At 44.4% G+C, this 17,980-nt stretch overlaps 1 protein-coding gene across 1 annotated transcript in view; it reads right to left on the reverse strand.

The window, feature by feature from the left end:
- The window catches only part of LOC108631921 (sodium-coupled monocarboxylate transporter 1), a 29,553-nt gene that overhangs the window by 3,850 nt on the left and 7,723 nt on the right, over positions 1-17,980 (reverse strand). Inside the window, exons 3-6 of the mRNA XM_018036154.2 lie at positions 4,060-4,462; positions 3,240-3,414; positions 2,810-2,961; positions 2,073-2,213 (exon numbers count right to left, since the gene is read on the reverse strand). Coding sequence (XP_017891643.1) covers positions 2,073-2,213; positions 2,810-2,961; positions 3,240-3,414; positions 4,060-4,418 — 827 coding nt within the window. The 5' untranslated portion in view covers positions 4,419-4,462. The remainder of the gene's footprint in view (positions 1-2,072; positions 2,214-2,809; positions 2,962-3,239; positions 3,415-4,059; positions 4,463-17,980) is intronic.

Consider the following 17,980-nt stretch of genomic DNA (forward strand, 5'->3'; position numbering starts at 1 on the left):
GTTTAAGTATGTATAGCTTATACATCTTTAAGAGTGAGAGGTGAACTGTGCGACAACCGATTCAGTTCCCGAAACGTTTCCTTTAACGGAAAATTAATAATTATCTCGGAAAATCATAACGACAGATTTACAATATGCAAAATCGCTTAAGAATACAAGAAAAAGAAGGAAGCGTTGCCTTTCAGCCGGATATTCGGTAAAAATTTGTTCTCCTTTCACACATTTTCGCAATGAAAACTTTATCAAGCGTAATAAACCAGCGTGAATCGTTCGCCGCTAATAAAAATCCGTCCGTTGCAAAACATTTTTATCGCGAGGCGGGTGGCCATGATTACATTCTAATAAAAGTCCATTTGGAGCCCGGCTTTTTATCGTGATAATAACCAGGACAGGTCGCGTCGACTATTCGGATTTATGCTCTAATAAAACGTTCGCCTCGCGACCGCGGAATATGTACCTGCCTCGCGATGTTTCGCTCGAAAACGAACGGATAAATTGCTTCGGAAATCGCTCGCTACGTTTATCTCCTAGGCGAAGCGACGATTCGTTGGGAATGGTTAAACATACGATGCCGCGTGCTGATATCAGTTTTTCGCGTTTGTATACACGTGTAATAAACTTTCTGGGGATTGGAACCCCCAGAAATTGGGATTAATTTCTGAACGGTTTGAAAACTCTTCTGATCGCGATTGATGTTAAACAAGTCGCGTAGTAATTTTAAAATTTGAAAGCGATTAGCAGCAGTTGTTTGTGTCGCGGTCCGATAAATATAATTTGTCTGATTATCAGCTAATTACGAGTAAAAATAACAATTAACAAATGCAACAGTTTGTGTAATAGCAAGTGACCATCACGGGAAGTTAATAGCAGTTAATTGTAATAACAGTTGATAAGATAACTCAACAAAGATGATGTGTTTATTTAAGAGGCTAAAATAGTTACATGATTGTTTTTCATTTTGTTTTATGGATAACCAGGTAGAAATTTACGAGAATACACTTTTCGTTGTTATATGAGAATATTTTCCGACATTTTCGAATATGACAAAAAGTTAAATCCAAAAACAATTTTTTTAATTCTTTTGCAATGAAATTAGATCGTTTATAACGATTTATAAATTTATTTTGAGGTAAAGTTCTCTCGCAATGCGAATAGTAAGACGCCCTCGGATAAGCGACGATATATCGTCGTTGGCACTAAAAGGGTTAATAGGATTCACTGGATGTTAATCCAACGTCAAGTTTTGAAAAGCTCGATCGAGTGAAAGGTTCAAAAAGGATAGAAAAGAAGGATCATGTAGACTAGTTAGCTGCTTGCAGAATTTTCCTATACGTCGTTTGGCTGGAGGCAGAACGTATGTACGACAACTATAACCGATCCGCAAACTTTTGACATTATATTTCTGGAAATACAGGTTGAGTCTCCCAGTGGCGTCGCGAGGAATCGTGTCTCGCCTTGGTGTCTCGTGAAGCGAGTCAGTCGGCGATCTCTACAGACCTTGATTGTTCGACGGGGAGACTCCTAAAAAGGGACTACAAAAGGAACTGTAACAATGGCGATCGTGAAAAATTACATCGAACGTCTGGAATTTTGCTCTGACAAAAGTTTATCTAACAGAATAACTTTCACGATATTACCGAGTCCATTTCTAAGATACATACTATGTATAGATATTCAATTCTGTCCTACGCTTTCCTAACAAACCTTATAAGTACATTTTATATTTGTGTTACTGCGCTTGATTTTCGCAATGGGAAAATACTTTGTGCTTATCTACGGGACGCTTATTTACATATCTGTGTAAAATGCTGGGTGCGTGCCTCGAAACCGAAACTGTGACACGTATTCATGGAGGCACCCATGGGCCATCGCTTATTATAATTCACTTCTTCGAACGAATTTCATACGATCGTCGTTCCTCGAGAGGCTGGAATTTATAGTCATTTCTCAGTTCTCTGTTCTCAAACATACAGATATGCAACAAGCAGTTGAGAACTGAGAATTGAGAAATGACTATAAATACGGGCCTTATGGGCGTCATGTCTGAAAGAAATAATAGAAAAACTACTCACCTAACGACTTGTCGAAGGCTGTTCATGCTGCAGTACCTTTGCACAAAGTTCTGCTGGCAACCGAAAATGGATAGGCTTATGAATAATTGGCCGAGGATCGCCGAGATGGTCGTCACACGAATTGTTGGATCCAAATCGGTGCTGAAAACACAGACACATCGGTTCGATTAGCTCGGTTGGAATCGAGACGTCCTCGATCGGAACCCGCGGCTCTTTCTCCGTGGAAATCGTACAATAGATAGCAGCGCGGGGGAGAAAGACTTGTTATCCATTGAACAAGTTTCGAAAGAAGTGCGGATTCAAGCTAGTCCTCAGGTAGCCCATTCACTTCCCTAGCCATAAATCGGGGGGGTTACTTTGTTCCCGGCGCTTTGTCTACCCGTCCCGATTCCCGACGACGGCTGTTTTGAATCGAAACGACGACGCGACGAACACCGGCTAATTTTACTGCCGCTCTTAGATGACTGCGGTACCAATCGACTACGCGTCACGAACGCGATCAGACATAAAATAATAAAAGCAGCAACTCCTTGCGAAGACTTTGTTACCGCCACTTACGGAATGTTTCTTTTCACAAAAATTCTGAATCGAATGCATAAACACGCTCTTGAATTTTCCCCAGCAGGGGGGATCACGCCTCGCACGTCAATGAAAACTTATCGACAGATACGCGAGATCACGTATCTCTGATTGAAGTGATTTTGGTGATTGAACAGCAGATCGATGTTTATACTCACTTGAAGAAATCTAATCGGCCACGTTCGTACGTCACGTTTAAGATTTTCTCCGGGCCGATATCGACTGCGCCTCTGGCGAGTACCAAAAGCGAGACGCCGATCATCGTCAGGCCTTGTATCACATCGGACAGTATGGCCGCCTTAAGACCATCCTGTGAAGCAGAAAAAGCCAGACGCCGGCAAGTTTAATTATCAATTAAGGTTTACGAGCTCGTGAACGAATATAAGACTCGTTCCAGTAGCGAGGTGAAAATGAAGCGGCTTGAAAGTTTTATGATCTACTTCGATAGGAAGAGCGAGACTCGAAATTCCACGCTCAACTCGTGAACAATTAATCATGCGAATATACCAGACATCGTTAGAGTTTCTAATTAATAATATCGATATTTATAATGTTTCTTATTACTATAAATTAAGTTAATTAACTTACCATGAGATTGAACAGGACGGCTATCGTGGTGATCCCGCTGATGCTTACCCAATACGGTAGGCCAATCACAGTCTTTAGAGCGACGCACGGCGTGAAGACCGTGACGGCCAAGTTTAGGAGGCTCCGTACCACGTATGTGAAGCTCGCGAGGCATCTGACTAGCTTCGACTTGAACCTGCACAGGGAATTAGCATAATTACAAGAGGTCTATTCTATCCCATCCAATGTCGGATGGAGATAATCGTTAAACGAGGAAACGCCTCGAGGTTCACGGCACGGTATCAAAGTTCAAACTGCTCGTAAGGGAAACGAGAGGCGTGCGCCGCGTTTACTATAGAAGACTCGAGGCGATCGCTAACTGTAAAATCTAGAAGATTCGCAGTGGAACAACAGAATTCGTGTCAAGGCTGGTAAATTGAAAATGTAAAGCAGAGTCGCACAGTTTCAGGCGACGCCGAGCCACCCGGGTATACCGCGTACGTGGCAAATTTAAATTTCCCCATAATACGTCACGTGTACGCGCGATTTCCATGCGAAACGCCGTCGCCGCGCCGTGCTTCTATTACGAGAAAGAAACGATGCCCCGCTTAGATGTTAGATGGAATCCATTAACTTTCCCCGGACTCCCTGATACACGTTTCAAGAACAGATAATCTGTGCGGAGCATACATTTTCCTTTCCTCTCGACGACTTTCAGAACAGTCTACATAGAACCAGGAAAATTGTTACGGTTTACGAAGATAGTTTCGAACGTTCTGTTCTAACTGGTAACGTGGAACTCGAGACGCGGCTAGAGTAGCTCGTGTTCGGGGATAATTACCTCATGTCCAGATACTGATAGACCGACGTGATGCCGAGACTGAAGTAAACAGGTACGAAGACGAAACAAACGATGGGATACGCGAGCAGCATCCCGTATATGGTCTCCCACATGGCGCTGCCCCTGTAGTAGAGTTCCGACGGGTAGCCGAGGAAGGATCTGACACCCAAGGTGCTCCGGGCGATGGATAGCATCATAGCGCCCATCGACACGCTCCCGGTGGCGAACACGTAGTCCGCTTTGGTGGTCTCCTTCCGTCGACCGCGAAACTTGCCCCATAGCGGTATCACGAACGAGGCGATGATACAGCCGACGAACACGAGGTAGTCCGTCACCATAGACGACGGGTTGATCGTCATCCTGGGCTCTCCAGCGAAGCTGTTTCTTCCTTTACCCTCGAGTTCTTCGTGATACCGAAAAGCAAGAACGTACCGATGTTACCGGCGTGTCTCGAACAGGTCCTGAACCGCTTCGTGTTTAATTCTACCCTCGCAACGAGTGCCAGAAGCGAACGCGGCCCGAGCGCGTGTTCGTACGTCTCGCGTTCGAGTTCCTTCTCGTCGAGTCGCGTGCTCGAAACGTGCGCGTATCGCGTTGCTTTTACGACGAGCGTTTTTACAGCAGGCTCACGTATTATACGAGTCTGCAGTGGCGCGCGTGTGCGTTTGCGTGCCGTACGAGATTGTCACGTTGCGTGGCTTCCGTCTCGATTGTTGATCGATTCGATCCGACGCGATTGGTACGACGCTGCGTACACTGACTGAATGCAGACCGTAAACCACTTGACGTTATTATGCTAGAAGCTTGGAGGGAGATCGAGTCATTCGCGGGGAGAGCACGAGGAAAACGGCGGACGAGACTATCTTCCGGCAAGTGGAGGGGGCACGGGGTGCGTGTGACTTGTGACAGTGGAAGGAAACGCCGCTTCTATGTCTATGTACTCAAGCTTTTTCTTATCTTCTATCGTTAGGCGTTAGGCATAGACGTGTTTGCATGCTAATGTAAGTACACCCGTGATGTTTTCCTCTCGTCTGACTACCGAACCTAATAGCCCTGTCCGATCAGCGATAGATAAATCAATCGGCAGGCATCTATACACGTAGCTGGCCACGTACGAGCCAACCTGTTAACGCTTTTTGTTTGCAAAGTCGTATGCCCGGGGAGTTGTGTTACTCGGCAGGCTTAGGATTAGCTAATGGATGATCTCTTAAACACTGTATTTGGCATTACGCAACGGAACACCGTTCTGAGATTAGATTATGCATAATGGATCGAAAAGTGATTCAACAGTTTCCAGCAGACGCTGATATTTACATGTATCACGATTTCTCGTCGACCTCTTGTCCGCGTTGTTTCCAAAAATCGGGGAATGTTCGAGCTGACGCGGTGCTCTAGTTGACGAGACCCACGTAAGTAGGTGCTCGAGCACGCACGCGAATGTTCTCGATCCGCGTTTCCGGCGTTACAACGCGAAATCGGTGGTCTGGCTGTTCGAGTATCGCGCCGTATTTAAACAACTTCGCCTGGTAACACGGATCGTTGAGCGAAATGGGTTAAACCTGCGAGAATACTTTACTCGGCTGATCTCTTGTTTGCTCTTTTCAGCTGCACGAGGTCCCAAAGGCCTCGTAAACTGACGTTAATAGATGGTGCATGGAGATAAGCCGAGGTACGATGCGAAAAAGTGCAGCTTTGAAGGATAAAGTACCCTTTGTTGTATCTCGAGTATCTTTAAATTATCTAGACAAAGGAAGAGTGTGACTATGAACCGAAGGAGAATTTTCGTTGGAATCTCTCTGATGGAACGTTTATCTTTAAGCGTGATAGATTCCGCTAAATCCGGGCACCCGTCCCCTCTACGAGACGAGGGGTCTCGCGAAACCGGGTTCAGCTTGGAGGCGCTAAGAATTATGTAAACAACGCCAGGAGGCGTACATACAACGCAACCGGATTCGTCTGCTCCAGTTCAGATGATACGCCGATCTCCGTATCATAAATAAGGCAATAAAATATCGCAGCTGGCACGTGACACACGAACCACTTGTTTTCTGCGTGCCTATCGAAACCTCATGTGACAATTAGTTTACCGATCATCTGGGAATCGTTCGAAACGAGACAGCTGTTTGGGCCTCAGGTGCCTCAAAACATTTCTTTTCTCCTACAATTTTTTTCTTATTAAGTATTTTTGATTTCCAAAATTATTTTGTACTGAAATATTCTTTTGTATCTTCTACAATTTCATTAATTAAAACTCGTGTGAATTTAAACATTTTCAACAATATTGCTTGCATACGTCAGATACCTTCGTAAGTCAGCCTGAAGCAGCCTCTCTATTTGTCGACTTTCGAAAGAGATCCTCGGCTTTAATCGGCGCGAACTGACGCGGTCACGCATCTCCGCGAAAATCACAGAGGAAGGAACGAGCCACGTGTGACTTGTTCCGCGGGGAAGCGAGCATCCACCGTGAAACGTACGGCGCCGCAGCCAATTTCGCTCAGTTCGTTGCAGGTAGATATGTGCATCGATACGTCTTCTCTTTCTACGCGTACGTAAATCAAACGACTAGACTGCCTTCTACTTAGTAGCCGCGGTCGTGTGTGGCGCCGTACCGATTCGCGGAAATGAAAACCCTAATCCGTTAGAATCTGAGTCTTATTCTTCTCTGTCCAACTGAAGCAATTAAAGAAAGCGAGGAGAGGAGAATTCGTCGATAGGCTTGAGGTGGGACAGTAAACCAATTAATATTTCACTCACTAATAGTCTTTGCAGAATATGCAATTTTCTAATAAAAGAGACTCGCATAATTACGTGCACTTTGTACGTACACGCGTGTCAATAAGCGCGCTTGATGAGCGCAAACATAATTTCTGCATTAACCAATATCAAAATGATTCATACTTCGTGTAGTCAGAGTTGGTAATTATAGTAGCCCGGGAGTCATGTATTCCAAAGGTACTAGAACAGTTTATGTAATTCGAACACCTCCTATAAATACGTACTTTATATTACGCGATGAAGCTCTCTCGTCAATAGAAATGACTTGCGAATACGAATAGCAAAATTAACTAATGCGTAATCAGGAAACACCAGCCTTTAACGATTAGGTAGAGGAGAAGATAATTGTTGGTTTTAAGAACTGTGGGACTGCCCATCTGCCGCCGGCTCTTGTTCCTAGTTTTTTCATCTTCAGCTTTTAATGCCGGCTGTTCCAACTTGGCCGCGCGTTACTTTACGGATACTCGGAGAACAATACGGGTCGCGTAGCGTAGGAAGAAACCGCGCGAATGTTGACGAAAGCTTCGGCCTTTTTAACCACCGCACTGTCGGCCGTAACGCAAGGAAGAACTCGTTGCATCCCGTGCGCCTCGAAACAATGAGCTCTCTTCGCCCGGCTTTTCGCACGCACTTCCGTCCCGCGTTTGCCCGTTGAGTTTCTACCCATCGCATCAAAACTTATTCCTCGAACCTTTTGTCTACGCGCGAACGCCGTCCACCCTCTACGCGCTGACTGAAGAATAAAGTAGCGCATTCCTCGCGAAGTACAAAGTCCGCTTGTGGATGTCTGTTTCTCTAAAAAATCGGGAACTCGGCGCAACATCCGGGAAAAGCGTAGAAAAATTTATGACACGGTTGATGCATGAAAAATTCGATTTACTATCAAACAACTTCCGCGAACAAAGGATTGACGCCAACGGAGTTTGCAGAAGCGAAGCGACGACGACAGACTAATTGTAGATAAATTTCCACGATCCATCGAAACAGACAAAAGCTGTGCAATTCACGACTTGTAATTCCGTTTCTCAGTAACGTTCAGCGGAGCAATAATTCCCGGTGAAGTTTACGTGGAGAAAGCCGCGTGACGGATGGCTGACCATGTGACTGGTCCGGTCGTTTCGTAACCGCGCGACAATTAAATCACAAGTGTCATCAGTCGTCACATCACAATTTATCAGTGCGATAATACCGCGAAGCGGTCAAGAGAGTTTTCGTTCGCCGAGACTTTACGGCCGGATTGTTCTAAGCGGATAAAATAATTAGACGAGATCGTTAGCAGAAAAACATTCCACAGATCATTCTTATCGATGGGGTCAGGGATCAGGGTCATCAGCGAGATTATTATTTAGCCTATGCTCGTCCGGCGAGCACCGAAATAACGAGTGGAAAAAGAGACTGAACAGCGGCATTATTAAATATAGCCGCGAGCCGAATTAACGATTCTAATTTATCCGATTGCTCGTTATCAGGCGCAGTTAATTCCCCGGCGGACGAAGAAACGGCGACGCGGCGCGCTGAGGGGTAAAGGCGAACACCACGTGCTCCGAGTTCACGGAAGCTGGTCGATCACGAGAACGGTAGTCATGAGACAATCAATTGGTAGGCCGCAAATTAAGTGGATGACTCGACAACTGACTAGCTCGCGATCGGTCGTTTATCTGGCGAAGAGGATCGCCGTTTCATTGTGATCCATTGCCGGCGCGAATCTCGTGCAAATTTATTCGCGACGCGTGATTCCGATCAGCTCGCCGCGGCCAATGAAATTTTTATCAAGCGAACGAACGTACATACGCGATCCCCGCGTCTCGTCCCCATTTTAAGGCTGCTGTCTCATCATCGAGTTTATCGGTGAAACGCGTCCACCTCACTCATTCATTTTAATAAAATCGTTTAATTAAAAGCGCGTAATTAAAATCGTTTAAAAGTTGTACAGAATATTTCTGTCAAGTAAAAAGCTGGAACGTGTTTATTCCTGGAACGGATATCGTTTAGTGCCCGAAGGTAGATTATTTTTTTCACCGTTTTCTTGCCTCGACCAACCATTCACCGAGGAGAGCACGCTTTTCCTTCCACCTTAACAGGTCGATCGACCGAAAATCGCTGAACGGCGCATCGGAATTTTTCACGGAAAGATTGCCTTCAACCAACGATGATCGACGGTTTTTGCGCGATAGGGAAAGCTGCACCTTTGCGGCCACCGATAAGTTCACACGAAACACCTACAGCCCCTTTTCCTTTCCCGCCATCCTCTTTTTTTATCTCTCGCCTCGCCGATTTGTGCAACAAAGGAGAATATCTTTTGCTATAAGCGTAACAACTGACCAGCGAAGTGAAACCATTTGAAAACCATGAATTAGCCTCAGCTGAACATGTCGCGCGAAAAAGTTTCAGACTTAATGTTATAAAAAGGACTTTCAACTATTATGAGCGGAGTTCAAAAGAGTCCTACAGGCCAAAGGCCAAGCCGGGGAAATGGAATGCAAAAAATTCCAGGGATCGATGGACTTATTACGCGATTGGCATCCACTCCGTACGATTCTACAACATTTCGCTTTCAGGCGTTCGTTTTTTCGTCGCCACGGTCGGCCAAACGTTGCGGCGGTTCCGCCGCAAATGGCGAGCGCTTGCAAATTTAATTGAAGCTTTCATCCAGAATCGCTTTTCAAATCATTGTATATATTTCTTACCCGCGGCGCGGATATAGCCCGGCGACGGAAAAAAAAAGAGGAGCCGCGGTGAATGCGTCGATCGAGTTCTCTCCTGGAGTTCAACTCCGATCCGAGGGAGAGGAAGCGTATTCAACGAGACGAATATAATGGACCGTGACATCCCGAAATCACATCGCGTAAAAGGCAGTACGAGACGGTCGATCCGTTTCTTTTATTCCGACTGCCTCGGCTCTGAAATAACGCGCAGCGGAGGGAGCGAAGGAACTTCGGAGCACCGCGCATACATGGAACAAATTCACGTCTCATGAAACTTTCATTACGAATCAATTCCTCTGGTCGCTCGGCGATTTACAGATCGAGTATTAAAATCTGTCTCAGATCCGAGGCGTCGTTCTGTTTATATTCCTCGTGTACAACGATTTCCGCATACGATTCGCAGCAAGGTGGATAATCGGTTCTCGATCATTATCGCGGTTCGAGCTGCTTTGATAACGGTTGACTATTGTAACGATTTTTCCGATTTTGTTTAAAATGAATCTCGATGTGACGCGCGCCAGCGATAACGGTGTTTGTAATTGGCTGCCGGAGATTAACGATAAAGCATGCAAGCCAGCCGCTGCCGGTCTTTGCCAGGGCGGATTCTATGCATATTGCATGAGCTTTACCTTTTTTTTTTTTCTCATCGTGTTTTCCATCCAAACTCTATACGAACTGCACGGTTTCGCGAGTTCACCATACGTCCAAGCGTAGACAAGCGGAAATCATTTTTTCCGCAGCTACTCGTACATGTAGAAAGTATCGTTTTATATTTACACAGAATCACGGGAAACAAAAATTGGTTTGTCAGACTCGACGCAGAGCAATGAAACAGATTTCAACCGACAATCTTAAACGTTCTCTTTAATTCCAGCGTCAACATAGCCTTCGTACGTGTAACTGAGAAGTAAAAAAAGGGGCGCGTCTTCAGTCGATCCGACGATAAATCTCGCGTGGTCGCGACTCCCAACACTTTCTCGCAAGCTCGCGTTCTTTAAACGTTCTCGATTCGGCAGTCGAATTTCCTTCCGGCTTCCGAACGGTTCTGTTCGGCCCGTTCCAGAAAAGTTTCGCCGCTATGAAAAAAAGCACCTTCGCCGTCGAACGGAGGAAGCGGAGTACCGATTTTTACTCGCGCGAATGCTCCGGCGTCCGTTTCGGTTACGTCACGAGCCGCGGATTTGGACCGTCGCCAAATCGCGACGTCGTCGTCGTCGATGCGACGCGACGCACCGATCGGGAAACTGCGCGTCGTCAATCCATCCTATGTTTTTGCGAGATCCGAGTAACAAATTTTAACGGTCGTTTGCTTATTTATTTTCGTTTAACAAAATATCAGAATATTTTATAGAATTACTTTTTATCAGGCATATTCATCCATCGTTTCCTTTAAATTCGTACTAGTCGTAAAACGAGAATGAATTCGTATGCAAGGATGCAATGCGATCGTATTTTCTTTTGTACTTCTTTACACGTTGTACCTTTCAATTTTTGTGCAACGTACGGAACAAGAATCAATCAAAAAGATCCAACAGCGACAAGAGACTCTGTGCATCTGCAACTATGTGTCTTCTGAAAACAAGGCAATATCAAATAATGACGCTGGAACTATAAAAGAAAAATAAAATTCGCGGCCAGCGAAGTGTCTCGTGAGCGAAACGAGGCTTTTACGTTGTCGCACACGGCTGTACGCGGATGCATTTTTATTTTTACAAGTGCAACGTGACGCGCGAATATCTAATTGCGTGTCAACGCGTTACATTTGTAATATTTTATAACGTGCCACCGGAGAAGTTACCGCGAACAACGGCACATTAAGACTAAGATCCATCGTGAAATATTTCCAGAAAAAACGACTTCGTGTACCTCGCGTTAAGAGATAATGTAAAATTGAATTAAGAATTATCTTTCGTGCAATAAAAACGATGTTTGCGTTTCGAAAGGGAATTACCATTCGTGTTTGCGCGCGAAATGGTTTATGGCACTTTCGGAATAAGACGTCGAACTAATATGTAGTTTGGCGACACGCATCGTTGCGTGAACATTGTGTAATGTTTAAACAAGCTCGAGGTTGCATGATTAATTGGCCTTGTTAAATCCAGTAAAGACGCATAACTAGGTTTCTAGCAAACGCAACGGATTTACCGCAGTTATCCAAATGAGCTTCTTTCCTCGTAAAAATGATATCCCATGTGAATCACGAAGGTACATGTTTGCGAGTGTTAAAAAAAATCTCTGAAAACAAGCGAATAAATAATAAGTCTTCTACAAGCATCATGCGTGGAATAGATTAGGACGGGACATTTGGTTGTTTAATATACACTTCCTACTTGCAAACTGAAGGTAGTTTTTAGTGAAATTCGATGTTATGAAAAATTGTTCATTTTTTCAAGAAAATTAGTTTAAGTATCAGAGAACATATCTGCAAAATTTCAGTTTGTCTTTTTTTTTTTAAAAAAAAAAGAAGATTCTTTTCCATTGCTGAAGTATTGTGCGACGCGAGGAATAGGTTTTGAAAAAATACGATCATCTCGCGTTAGGTACAACGTTTGAAGAAGTGACGAACGGCCGAGTTCTCGCAATGCGTGGTTAGCCGGACCGCCCGCTGTTTATTTTCGTCAGTTGATGCAATTCGGATGCAATAATAGTCACCTTTGAGCAACGAAAACACACAGGCAATCTCTTAAAAGATCGCCGGTAAACAAACAGCGAGATGCCTATTTACGTACCATTGGTACTCGAACAACAAAGTTCGTTTTTCACGTGGGGTTCAACGTGTCACTCGTTACACGCGAAAGCACTTGATACCAAAGGCGCTTAATCAAGCAGCCACTCGAGCCGCGAATCGCACCACCAAAGGCGTTGTAATCGTCATAAAATCCAGTCGACTCGTTATTTCTTTCCACAGGCGGACAATACAAATCGCATTAGTTGAAACGCAATTACGCGAGTCGTTCAATGGTCCACGTTTCCCGTTGATTTACAGGGCAAGAAAATATAATAACCCACCTCTCCAAGATAATACCTAGAAACGTGCTCTCTTGTGTTTGCGTTCACAATAGGGACCCGGTTTAAGCAGTTAAGAAACACCCGGAAAATTTCAAAGTGTAATTGAACGTCAACGCAAAGTAAATTACAACGCCGGCGGCGTTATCGTCTCGTAACGAGAATCATATAGCCAGCGTACTCGCCTGAGCTCCTCGATTCTAATTACACCCGAATTCTATGAAATTCTGCGAAGATACGATCCAACAGATTTTCCGACCACCTCGTCGCACAAATTTAACGAGCTATTTCTTTCAACCGGATTAACTCATTTCAATCTTGCCCACTTAATTCTTTGCACAAACAAGAAAGACGTCAATCAGATACGATCTCGAACGTACTACTTTCAATCTATAAAAAGATAAGCGTAAAAAAAGTCGCCTTTGATCGCGTTACGTAAGCCTGTCGATGGGTTTAATGGTTATGGTGCACCGCGGCAACACGTCATTGCGCACCGCTGCGCCACCGTTGCGCTTGGCCGTTCTCCAGATGCACCGGGGACCGACACGGTCAGGTCCAGAAAAGTTCCGGTCGGGTCCCGGGCTCGATTCTCTCGCGACGTGATTTAAATTTCCACTGAACTCGATCGAACGGTTTTTACACGCGACGATTCGCGTCAGCTAGACTTATATATATGTACATATGCAAAATAGATACTTATTCTAGATTGTCTCGTTCGACTTTAAAATCGTAAAAACTTCCGGACACGACGGCTGAAACAGTATTCATGAATTATGCGCGGTAACATTGTTCTTTTTTTTTTATCTGCGATAATTATCCGACGATTAGTTTGTCATAGGTGAAACAGCTGTGGACTGTTTGTGCGAGTGGATTTATAATGATGCAGCACGTGGCACGCGAATGGAGAACGTATTTAGCGACGACTCGTTTGATTCATCCATTGACCCGCCGGCACGCTCGGTTACACCATAACCGAGGCCACTCATTAGTTTCGAAATCGTCACGGAATTTAATATTTGAACCGCGCGGATTAATCGATGGGCGCGCGGCGCTCCCATCCGCGCGATCGACCGTATTTAGCCGCCTCATTGTCAGGCCGGAGCGGTTCAAGTTAAACTATGTGAAACCGAGATGAACCTTTTGGTTAAGCTTATACAAATTCTGGCTCGAGTTACCGCGAAGTTCGACTTAAGTTAAACACCGCTTAAGATTGGGTTAACTGCGAATTTTCTCTCGAACTCCGACAAACGAAAGATTACGCGAATTTGCCCAAGGGATTTTGATCGGTGAAAATTGCCAACGAAATATGTATGTGTCGCGTGTACGTCTGTTAACAGACGTACACGAGGAGTATTTATCGCGGTCGGATCTGTGAATAGACGCCGAACGCGTGACGACAGCCGCGATTTGCGATCGCCGATCGTTGACCGGACACGTAAACGCGATCGAGCGAATAAACGCCTCGTCACGCGCGTTTTCCCGCCTGGTGAGTCAATGCCGCCCGTTATTTGTCCCGACAATTGCGACAAATAATCGTCAGCTTATCTTTCCGTGGAAATCGTGTCTAACTCCTGCCCCTCCGCTCGATACTTACAATTAGGCTACATGATCTGATACGCCAATGGTTAAGTAATCGTTCTTTGATCACGTGCGATCGCAGAGATTTGCACAGCTGTCACGAGCCCCGTCGTGCTGTTATACCTATTCGACACGGTAAACGATTAAGATACAAATACCGATAGAGAATTAAGCCTTCCCGTTTCAAGGTTTCACGTACCCTATGTTTAACAGTTATCATTTGTTTTTTTACTGGCCACGTTATGCACTCCTGTTTAACGGAGATATTGTAACGATGTTATGTAATTATCATTTCTATGTATCAATGTATGTATATATCGTTATATATTTTAAAAGATCGATAACATTTTTATAAACCTAATACGTATCATAATATTCTATTTTATTGTATTTTAAACTTTTCCACTATCAAGTCAAGATTTTAGCGGTGTTCCATAAAGAGTACTTTTATCTTATTTGTAACGGAATGAGAAAGTGCGAAGTTGTAGTTTGACAGCTAAAAGCCGAAATTCGTGTAGTGGTAGAGGAACGACTGCCAGTGGAAAGACCCCGCGACGCGAGGAGAGACCCGACGCATTAGCGGTTTAACATTATGCAACTCTTGACGCGTTATGCTAGACTGGTAATCACGGTTGTTTAACCGATTTATCCGTCGGCAAATACGCGAACCGTTGATTCATGATCCGTCAACAATTAGTTCTCGCGGGCCGGGTAATAAATTCCGGCAGCGCGCGGTAAACAGCCGGCCGGCTCTGAACGAAGTCAAATAAAAGCGGCACCGTGCATCAGGGAGAGGCGGACGACGCAACTCTCCTCCCCCGCTGTCCGTCGACGCGGCGAGTTTCGCGTCTGCAAACAATGTCAAAAGTGCAAGCACAAAGAAACACTACGCTCGCACCTAAAAGTCTGGGAAACCAGCTTTTTCCCTGTACTCGTAAACGGTTTTGTAACTCTTCGGATGAAATGTATTTTTTGCCCCGGTCTTTTGAGTCCTCGCGAGAACGTGCCTCGAAGTAGAAGAAAGTTGTTTCAATGTTAATCGAACGCAAGCATCCGATGAAAAAGTTTCGCTTCCTACAGTTTCTCTTTCTCCTCCTAGCGTCTCGCTGCTTGCGTTTCTCGCTCTCGCTCACGGTCGAAACTAGATTTATTCGAAAGCAGCCAAGCATCGTTCCGCCGGTTCGTTTGAAATCTTTCCTTCTTTCCGTTCATCGCTGCAAAGCGAATCCAAGACGCACGCCGCAGTTAAAACTTCTTTCGAGTGTAATTATCTTTCAACTTGCAGTCCTCGTGAAACGACGGATCTGCCCTTATCACTTTTTCGGCGAACGGATAAAAAGTAATTAAGAACATCCGACTTGATTAAAAGGATACAAAAATGTATAGTTTTCATTTAGTCCTTTAAGATTCTCCTTTATCTCAATTCAGACAATTGTATGCAACTATGAATTACGAGACCGAAATTACGGTTGAACGAACCCTTACAAAGCATTGAAATTTTGCGAGCCTATTAAAAAAGTTATTAGTTTTTGAATTCTTATGTCGAATGAGAAAAATTTGTAATTTTGTATAATTCTTAATATGTGATTTAACAATGTTTTAAAGTTCAAATAATGACAATCTCGAGCATTGATGGGTTCTCGACTCATGTCATCAGTTCTCTACTTAGTTTGTAGAAAATCTGTAGAGTCGTGTAGATTACGTCTGATTACGTCATTAACGTCGAAGACCACGTTTTTAACCAGTTTTCGACGTTAATGACGTAATCAGACGTAATCTACGCGACTCTACAGATTTTCTACAACCTAGGTAGAAATCTGATGACATGAGTCGAGAACCCATCACTGATCTCGATGATACTATTTAATATATACAATAAAAAGTAAGCAAAAGTAGGATTTATAGGAGATCTAGAAAATTGACAGTTGCAAGGCACGTACAGTCCAATAAAAAAATGCTAAAACTAATTATTAGGATATTTTTCTATAATTTCATTGTTTCAAATATTGGACACAACTTTTTATTACATGTCTTAAACTTTTAGCAGATATCTCATACAACCTTGAACAGATTTTGATTACTTAACTAGTTCCATTTAATTGATATCGATTTTTGTTACTATAATATCAATGTTTGAGCATTTGATGTCGGAATGGGCCGTGTAATAATCGAATTCGGGTAGAGACTCGTTTGGACCGTATACACATTATCAACGGTAATCCATCAACGAACAATGAGGCGAGTTACACGCACGGCCGGATAATAATGAGCGACGAGAGCCGCTAATAGGCTAACTGGAAATTACTATCGCCGTAAGGACGCGGCTGATTCGGAATCGACTGATGCCATGCGTTCGAATTGCATGCGAATTAAGGACAACCGAGTTCTGAAACTAGATTTGTCGTTAGGGACCGATCGCTAACGAGTACTTAGTTTCTAAGAAGATAGTGTACGCAGACTCTCGACGGAAGTTACCAGCGATCCGACCGTCGTGTCGGGTGCCATTAAACCGTTCCCGAGATATCCTAATTACACGTTTAATCGCGAAGAAATTGGAGAAGAAGGTTACAGCAGAGATATGTATCGGCTGTCAAAAACGCCTCGATCAATTAATTCCGAGGCTCGGTGGGAATCTAACGGAATTGAGGAAAAACGGTAGATAGTTGCGTTTTATATTTTCCCAGTATCGTTCAATCATATTCGTGGAGCGTGAGCGCCTGAGAGGCAGCAAAGGAAGGAGGAAATAGAGCGGCGACGTAACGGGAAACGAAAGAAACAAATGGCCAAGGAAGAGACCGTCCTGTCACAATTTTCGCGAAATTCGCGTCGGAGGAGGATCGGTACCGCTCGTTACCCGGTCTCGCGAGAGCGCGAGCGTTCTGCGGAAAGAGGAGGTCGATGGATCGTTCGAGCGACGCATTTTCGCCGATCCGCGAGCGGCGGACATTTTTCTGCATTACAGTTATTTCGAGAGTAAATCGTCCGGATTGATAAAAATGGGTGGCGGAGTGTACACGGCGAGTGCTTCCACTGGTTCGCCGCTCGCAACGAGAACCGAGGGAGCCGCCAAGGAATATAAAGGGCTTGGAACGAAAATTGGACGATGATATACGCGCCTTCCGTCGCTAACGACGAATCCAACGCTGATTTACGTCGCTCTGTATGCTCGAGCTGACGAGCCTATGCCGTTAACGAAACTTTATCTTCCTTTCCGCGGAGTCACTCGCGACACACCGGGTAACCAATTTTACATAAACAGTAAATTTATGGCGATGCAAGAGACTGGCGGTGTGCAAGATTGTACGACGAAAGTATTCAGATCACTGTTTTAAATCGTATTTGCGAAAAGAACAGGGGAAACGTCAAATTCGTAACACGTGTCGGTGATGTAACTCGTGACTAAGTACTTGACTGATTACCAACCGGCAGCAAACAATGCACGATTAATTAACAGTTTAAAACCATAGGAGACTCTAACCAGATCTCAAACATACGTGCACTCGAATAAGAGATCTTCGTGAAGCATTGTTTAGATCGAAGGAGCCTCTTATTTTCAAGGCTCTATTCTAATTCCTTATTACTTTCTGCGAGATTGCTATCCCGCATAGATTTCGGTTTGTCGGAATGAATAATTCAAGAAAAGTATTCTAATATGTCGAGATTCCGGAGAGATTAAAGTCGAATGATTTGTTTACTCAAGAAAGTAATCTCGGCTTCCACTCCCTCTTCCTTTCGTCCTACGTAACGATTACATGGTAATAGCACCTTCGCGACCTATCCGCCAAGTCTATCGAATTGAGAATCAGTCGAGAGACGAAATCTCATCTTTTTCATTTCCGATATTAAAATCTGTAACC

This window comes from Ceratina calcarata, unplaced genomic scaffold (genome assembly GCF_001652005.2).
Source record: "Ceratina calcarata isolate Rehan_Ccalc_2016 unplaced genomic scaffold, ASM165200v1 scaffold97.2, whole genome shotgun sequence".
NCBI lineage: Eukaryota > Metazoa > Arthropoda > Insecta > Hymenoptera > Apidae > Ceratina > Ceratina calcarata.